This window comes from Akebia trifoliata, chromosome 10 (genome assembly GCF_017979445.1).
Source record: "Akebia trifoliata isolate Shusen 1 chromosome 10, ASM1797944v1, whole genome shotgun sequence".
NCBI lineage: Eukaryota > Viridiplantae > Streptophyta > Magnoliopsida > Ranunculales > Lardizabalaceae > Akebia > Akebia trifoliata.
In genome coordinates this window covers 1,204,398-1,213,102 of record NC_141384.1, presented here as the reverse complement: position 1 = coordinate 1,213,102, position 8,705 = coordinate 1,204,398, and the positions used below count along the sequence as shown (strand labels likewise).

Sequence of the window (8,705 nt, the reverse complement as noted above, 5' to 3'; positions counted from 1 at the left end):
ATGTAATATATTTGTTGAGGTTTGAGAGTTTTGTAATCTTTATAGTTGATAGTGGATTGATCTCCATCTTCTCTATAGACGTAGGCAATTTGCCGAATCACGTAAATCCTGTGTTCTTTGTGTGATTGCTTTCGTTTTAGTTTTTATTTTTGATCGATTGCTTTCATTTTATTTATTTTATTTTTTTGCTATTGTTACTGCTCCCTACAATAATATTGTTTTTTTATAGGTATCCTACAACAATATTTGTCCAAACCAAGAGTTGCCCAAAGTTCCTCTTAGGCTTTAAACAACAAATATCATAGAGAAGTAGCAGCAGCAGAAGAAGAAATCCAACAATTATCCAAAAAACAAATCATAGTATATGGAAAATATTTGAAAGAGCATACACGAAATGAATTTATCAGATTTTCTCATCTAATTATGTCCCCTTTTATCATTTTCAACATAATCTACAACATCAAAGCTCTGGATATTATTGAGTGAGTGTTCCTTCGCCTAAGCCTATCAAGAGTTCTTTTTTAGCTTCCAAACAAGAATACAACATAATTAAAATAAGTAGAAAAATACCGACCCGAAGATGTATTCTTTTATTTATCTGCAGCGTGGGAAGTGTACACAAATAAAAAGAATTATATGTCTCAGAAAACAAAGACGCATCCTCGGCTGTGTAATAGGCCTCGGCCATGACTTTGCTCACTTAGGAATCTCTGTACACCGGCTGTGGCGTCCACTTGAGATGCAAATTCAGTTTTCCTGATTTAGCTCCGTCTATGGGTAAGGAGTCCTTGTATTCCCCTTCCAATATAACTCTTGTCAGTGTCAAGATGCATCGCCCCATGTAGTCCTAAAGTGGTTAAAAAAATTATTAGTGTCGGTAACATTTAGGAATTGTGAGTCTCGACCACAAATGACCCACCCCAGTCAGACCCAGTCAAGTTCTGTGCCAAGTCAATCCTAGACCTCTAATGTATGGACCAATTTCTAGCTGTTAACCCCATTTTTTGACTCCTGACTCCAGCTAAGACCATTGAAAGGTATTGCAATCGAAATGGGTTAGACATATTATGAATCAGGTAACCACATTGACAGTCGGAGCAACCCAACAGGCACCAATCATAATTATATATAAATCTTGGTTTATCATTTTTTTTTTTTTTTTTTTGTGGGGTATGGGGAATGGGGGACACTAGTTTTCATAATACTCGATGGAAACACCCAACAGTTTCAGATATCAATCATTTTCAGCCATTAATAAGAAAAACTCAACATAATGAAAAAAAGAAGAGGTACTTATTGAAACTTAGAGAAGTACTGTATTTATTAAATTTTAATTCCCTTAGAGAAGTACTGTATCCATTAAATTATATATATCACAATCTCATGAATATCTTAGACATTTTCACAAGATTTCTGAAAGAAAACATTGAATTCAGTTTATTGCAAGATTATCTAAATTCTCACCAGGACTTAACTTTTTTATTTTCTTTTAAGAAAGAAATAAGGACAATATCAAAGACAATGGTGACCAACTCACCAACCATAGTGGTACACCTAGACCATAAAGACTCAAGGAAATATATAATTATCAAGGTTTGGGCCCTTTGGCAACTTATAATGCGATATTACCAACTATTAGTCTAGACAAAATTAACTCTCTTCCCGTATGCTTGTCACCAGTTCTATGCCTCGAATCAAGATTACCAACCAATATTGAGATAAAAAAGACAAGATCAGCGGAAGACAGTTACCTTCCCAAATGTGTCGTGATCATAAACTTCCAGAACTAGCATATCATGCAATCCATCCTCCACAACAAAGTCAAATGTTTGATTCCAAACTGGATTCAAGCTGTCATTCACAACCTGAGAATGATAAACAATTCTTAGAATTGAGAATGCTCATAGCTGAGTAATATAAACAGTTATTATTTCCTACAAATAAAGATATCAGGACACTCGTTGGTCCCACCTAGGACATCGTCTAGGCCAGAAATCAACCCAATAGGATGATCAAAAGTCAAAACCAGCAAAGTTATGGCATTCTTGGACACAACACAAAATTGAAAAAAAAAAAAAAATTAGGGAAATTATTATTCTTGAACAATTCGGTAGTTACCCTAGTTTTGTTCCTTGCTTCGGTTTTCTTCAATTGGATTAAGACATAGGGGTCAGCCTTTCCCATTACATCGGCTGGCGGTAAGTCTTCAGCAGATATGACCATCACAGAAAGTACTCCTCTCACAATGACTTCCCTTCTCTTGTGCGTAGTTGTTTTCTCAATATCGGAGGCCTCTGTACTGTCCGTCCCACTTTTAAGGGCCTTCTCCAGGGAAGTCATCGTGAAATTGGATGCAAAAGGGTTATTAAAACCATTCTCCATGCCAAAAGGATAGTATAAAAGTTCCAAGTGCACCTACAAGTCAAAAAATGTAAAAGATAAGGGCGATTGAAACTATTATAATATAGGCATATAGAAAAGAAAAAAAATGCCAACTCAAATAGGTCTAGCACAGAAACAGTTTGCAAACTTGCAATTATGCTTTTCTCCCAAAAAGTGGTTGTTATTATAGTACAATGAGTTATGAGTGTATTTTCATGCTTGCTTTATAATTTCTGAAAACATCAATGTATGTTTCCTATACCATTCTCAGATGTTCTTCCAAAATATTAGAATACACCCATTTCCAAGATGACCAACATAGATATCCAAAATTAAAATTCAAAACCTTGGATGTATTCTTTCTCCCAATTGTTACAAAGACTTGATTGAGTTAAATGATCTGTCAAAAGGATCACATGGTCATTTTTTCCAATCCCCTAGATCACATTATGCTTTTAGCTTGGGAATAATTCTTTTTTGCATGGCCATGGTCACTATAGTGCAAGTAACAGAACCAATCCAATGGAAAAGATGGGAAATCTTTGTATGAAAGGAACTCTAGCTCAGCTTTCCATTTTCTTCAGTAAAATTATCTTAATTTTCTAAGTGAAAAAGAAAAAAGTAAAAAAAAAAAAGCAGTTGTTGGTCTAACTATTTTAATTTTCTTATAAACTGATTTGTTAAAAATGTTGCTTAATCATGACTCAAAGACATCATATCTGTAAGTTCAATGCCATCACTAAGCTACAAACAAGATTAAGGAATTCGGATTCAGTTGTATATATCTTCTAGATATAAAAAATGTTATTTGTCACCAAAAATGGAAAGAAGTTGGTGCTTTCACCTGACCCCTGTTCTTGTTATCTCTCTGGATTTCCAAATCTTTGACAAGTTTCAACCACACATCCTTCACTTTACCTGGCTCAAGGTCTTTCAATGGCACTTGTGCACAACCAATCAATTCAGCCGCTTGAACCCCTTCATTATCAAAAACTTTTACTACCAAGTGTTGAGTAGACACATCTTCTACTATAAATTCATAGTGTTCATTCCAAATAGGATTCAACTGGTTGTTCTGAAAAAAATAAATTAGTATGAAATTATTTTTAGAACGTGGAAGTAAAATATGAACAAAAATTGGGAGGAGAAAATGGGTTCACCTACAATTGTTTTGCTGGTTTTCATTCTGTCATGTATTGGGCGTATATATAATACTGCAAAAGGATCGGATTTCCCAATTATGTCCTTATTTGTTAACTCCTTTGCTTGCACAAGCTTCACTTCTAATATACCAACAGGCTTCAGCTCCAAGTCACTAAACGACAATAAATTGAAGGTAACAGAGTTGGCAACACAACAAATAAGACATGGTGCTAATTTGAGCATTTTTTAACTGAGAACATCCAAGGTACTAGTAAGCAAGACTACAAGGACAGCCCTAATACCTTCTTAGCATGTACACATGGGCATGGTGCATATGGAAGACGGACCCACTTTCATAGGTTCAATGGGATGTTGCTACAACCCATTCTAATGGCAATTTCTTGGCACATTCACCATATTAATTCTTAGTGTCAAAAAGAATGCAATAGATTGGGAGGTTTTGAACCATAAAACTTGGTCAAACTTTTGGTGAATATCACAATACATGCCATGAATGGTGGCCCCCCACTCTTGCATTTGCATCATATGTATTACTAGGCTGTTGGTATTTATGGATAGATAGATCAACAGATAGATAGATACTAAAAGATGAGCGTACCTATAATCCCCAGGTAAAATGGGAACAACTTTGCGAACTGGCCATGTTAAAGAATCTTCAAGAGCATCTCGTATTGTTCCCTGTATAAATGAATTTGCTAATTTCGTAGAATTGAACTACCATAGAAAATTACTTATTGAAAAAAAAAGGGGGAGTCCCATATAAAACTTATGAACCAAAAACCTATCAGAAAGTACATTAAAAATAGGCACTATCTCTACTCTATAAATATAAGGTGTTTTGTATGATAAGCACATTATTGAGTAAATAATCAAAGCTGACACATTGAAATGGCTTGGTGTAATTACTATTAGGGCAATCTTTTTTAATGGGGATTCTTTTACCTAATTTCCTTTTAATATATTTTTTGTACCAAACAGAATAAACACCACACTCGAATTTCTGTTCATCCCCATCCCAAAATACAGTCAATCAGTTCAATGGAAATAGTGACAGAACCAGATGAAATAATTGGCAGCTCAGCACAAACCTCAATGGCATCAGAAATCCCAGGAATTGACGAAATATCGCCACCAACAACTTTAAGCGTAAAGTCCAACTTCTTCTGCTAATCAAAACAATTATATGTTAGTGTGAGTACACCACCCATAAATAGGTTTCCTTGCTTATATTTAAAAAAAAAAAAAAAAAAAATGGGAAAGAAAGAAACTCTGAGGAAAAAGCTCTTAGAAAGAAATACTGCACCTTCTCTCTCAAAGAATAAGAAACAGCTCCAAAACAAGGAAACTCCTCGACTAGAGGCTTAAAGATTAACCTGAAAACCCCAGTGAACCCAATATTTTTTACCTAGATAGGAAAATCAGAACCAGAAGACCAAATTAGAAATCACCTTCCCAATAAGTTAATATATTGTTGCTTGAAGAAGGCATGAAAGAAATAAGTAAACAGTATTTGAGTTGCATTACTACAACAGCCATAATTAGAATTTTATAAATTAGATATAAAACACTGTCGCCATTTTTCTGATTATCTGTATTAAACAAAGAAATTTTTTATTTTATATCAACATAATATATCTAAGAATTCTGAGATAAATGCAATAATGATTTGTTCATGAGTTTAAATTGTATTCTATCAGATAGTAAAATAAACTTGCACAATCATTTTTCATGATTAGATCCATTAATCAATCAGAGATTTATCTTCTTTTGTGATTAAAAATATTTGTAAGAATCTAGCACATACTTCTAATAAAAACTGCTTTTCAGCGTTTTACAAGTAGACAGTAGGTCATTCTATATTAAAAACAGAGATAAAATACCGGTTCTACTATTGAGCATAAGCACTGATTAATACTTCTTATATATATAAATGATTTATAGGTCACCTGAACCGGTAGCGCCACACCTAGTCTAGTCTTAATATCAAGTATGATGCTTGGATTCCCATCCCACTGCAACTCCAACTCCATAGTGATGCCCCCACCTCCATCTTCAATCATGGAAACTCCTAAAAAACATGCTTATATGAGCTTATGAACATTAATGAATGAAACCCATAGGCTCACTCACATAATAGATCATAGAAGTTTTAATCTCCTAGTTTACAATAACCACATTTACACAAGGCCTCTAGTTTATTAAAAATGATTCCACGTGCATACTAGTATGTGTCCAGACAGATTGATAAAATATAGGAGTCCATAAAAAGTGAATTATTGAGGCTTTTACCCAATACCACACAAAGCTTCACTTTCCAAGACATCTCTCTATCTTAAAATTTTCAAACAGTTTACTATTTTAAAGAGGAACTCGGAGGTTTCACCCCAACATCGCATAAGGCTTCACTCACCCAAAATATCTCGTTGTATAAATTTTTTAAAACAACCTCTTTATTTAATACTATTTTTAAAGCGACAATTTGAGGCTTCAATCCAATTGGTGCTTCACTTATACAAAACATCTCTTGGTCTTTAAAATGGACCCTTTAAACTACTTAATTTCTAGATTGCAAGAATTTTCAAAACAGACCTTACATTATAATTACAACTCTACGTTTAAATGGCCAAGTTGAAAAACTATCTTTATTTGATCATTACATTCACCATATGTACCTCCTTTCCTGGTATGACTAATTGTCCAAGAAAAGATACAAATATTCCATAGATCGAATGGTCAAGATCAACTTTTTATGAGGTAATTCCCTCTCCACATCATCACCCAATTCCTTTCAATCGACGTTCCCCATTCATTCTCGTTTCATGCATCAAATGAAAGTTTTAGGGGTCGTTTATTTTCCTATAAATATTTCGCACACCTGTTTCTCTTCTTGGAAACTATGATTCAAAGCTTGAGAGAAACCATAAAACTTGGGATAAAACCGATTGTTTCACACAAGCTATACCCAGTCAAATGTGATAGTTATAAGAAACTATATAAACGAAGGCAAACAAAAAAAAAAAAAAAAAAACAATGATAACATGGCCAATCACACTAACCTGTAAATTGAGGGGCAACAGTGCCAAGAGTCAACTTTGAAAACTTGAGAGACGATAAAATGATGGGTCTATATTGTTCAAGAACTGGCTCAACAGAAGTTTTTATAAGCTCTGATGCTGCCTAAACAATCAAAAACAAATATGAAAACTACTTCTAACTATCACTAAACCATTTAATTAGTATTCCTTCAAATTCAAAACAAAATCGCTAATACAAGAAGAAAAATTTACCTCATTAACATAAGGCCAAATCTTTGTAAGATGAAGGTTAAGCCAATTTAACTGAAATTGAAAAATAAAACAAATCAATAATCAAATAAATAAACATATTTGAACAATCTGAAACAAAATTACAAGTCTACAACTATAACTCAACTTTTGCCTCTGAGAAAAGACAACCCAAGAAGGGTAAAACTGAGGTGGAAGAATCTTCCTTGAATCCTCCACTGTCATCCTCGCAAAAGCCGCTATTGTTGTCGCCTGAAAATCCAAAAAAAAAAAAAAAAGTAATAAAAATCTAATCTTTGTTAATAAAAACAGTAAGAAATGATCGAAATATGTTACCAATTCAGATCTTCGCTTTGATCGAGTATTCTCAGAATGAACGAAAACGACTATCAGCCCAATACCCAAAGCGATTCCCATAACTAAACCAAGAAAAAAAGACATTTTTCTGCAAATAAGAGAGAAAACAGAACCACCCAACAAATATAGAAGCTTTAATCCCAACTACAGAACTTCTACTTTAGCTTCAATCGATCTTCTCCAAGACTTAGTAGTTGGAACAATAGAGACAAAAACCGGCCATTAACGACTCTTTCGGGTAATTCGTCAAACGGATAAGAAGACAAAAGGAGAGAAGCAAAAGCGGAAAATCTGGATTTAATCGATGGTGACTCAAAACGCGAAAATTCAGAATTTGAAGATTCGGAGATTTGTTTCTTTTTTTAAGAAAAAAATTTGCTTTCTTTGAATTTGATTGTTTCTACTTTCTAGTTGTAATTATTATAAGGCGAACAGACCGTAGTCATTGCGTATTGGCCACGTGTACAGATGGTACGTGTTGCCGACTTGAGGTCGACACGCACGCGGCAAGTGTCAGCAATCGGACTTGGATCGGATCCCACATTTTTTAAGGAAAGATTAACCAGGTAGGCTACTAGGACTAATTTAGTAAGATTTCAAATCTAACTAAGGGTCGTTGGCCGTTCAGCTTGATCATAGGTGTTGAAAATGGATGGCTATCGAACTCCTAAAATTAAAATTAAAACTAAATGGAGATTTTTTTTTTTGAATTTTCTTTTTAAAGTTCTTAGAATTTTATCTCTTATAACCCTCTGACAATGTTTTTGGATGCCACAAATTGATGAAGTTAAAATCCACTCCAAGTTATGATAAGCAACAAATTAGCCGTATGAATTTGAATTGTATGACTTGGATCCCCACTTCAGTAGGGTTGTCAATGCATTCGAATTGATACTAAATTAGTATCAATCCAATTAGGGGCGGAGCCAGGATTTTGCTTATGTGGGGGCCATGGTTTTTAAACTCGTTATCGCGTATTGTCTCGTTCAGTTCCGATACCGAGTCATTTCGAATGAGTTTTCAGATACGTTTGAGACGTCTCGTGAGATAATTCAAAAAAATTGAACGTGAGACGTAAAACTAGGTCAAAAAATGACTTTGTGAGTTGGTCTCGTTCAGCTCTGATACTGAGTTAACTCAAGCGATACGTCTTGGTCTCAGACGAGTTTAAAAACCATGGTGGGGGCAACCAAGAGTAGAACAAAATTTGTGGGGATAATTAAGAGAGAAAAAAATAATTGTGGGGACAGCTAAGAGTAGAAAAAAATTTGTAGGGACAATAGTGACAGATTTCTTTATCCGTCACTAAAATTTCTCCCAATAGTACGTTAATCCATAGAATTTGAAAACTCTTGTGGAGGCAAATGCCCCCCACAACCCCCACTCTAAATCTGCCCTGGATTCGATAAGAAAACTATTAGACCCAAACCCGATCTTAACCTGATTGGATCAACCATCTTAAAATTCTGGATCCGATCCAATAAAAGATACATTGTTCTATATCTGATCCTACTTGAT

General features: G+C 34.5%; 1 protein-coding gene across 2 annotated transcripts; it reads right to left on the bottom strand.

The window, feature by feature from the left end:
* Nucleotides 1–456: 456 nt before the first annotated feature.
* On the bottom strand, nt 457–7,584 carry LOC147392613 (synaptotagmin-5-like). 2 transcript variants are annotated; one of them, XM_086455296.1, is made up of 13 exons: nt 7,167–7,584; nt 6,980–7,082; nt 6,834–6,886; nt 6,603–6,723; nt 5,493–5,614; nt 4,850–4,951; nt 4,635–4,709; nt 4,145–4,224; nt 3,547–3,697; nt 3,227–3,457; nt 2,119–2,415; nt 1,752–1,865; nt 457–847 (listed from the first exon to the last, which is right to left on the bottom strand). In XM_086455296.1, the coding sequence occupies exons 1-13, from the start codon at nt 7,269–7,271 to the stop codon at nt 701–703; spliced, it is 1,701 nt and encodes a 566-aa protein (XP_086311422.1). In that variant the 5' UTR covers nt 7,272–7,584; the 3' UTR covers nt 457–700. The 2 variants fall into 2 exon arrangements, with proteins under 2 accessions (XP_086311422.1, XP_086311423.1); XM_086455297.1 differs by lacking the exon at nt 7,167–7,584 and having other exon boundaries at nt 6,834–6,884; nt 6,979–7,061.
* Nucleotides 7,585–8,705: the final 1,121 nt, after the last annotated feature.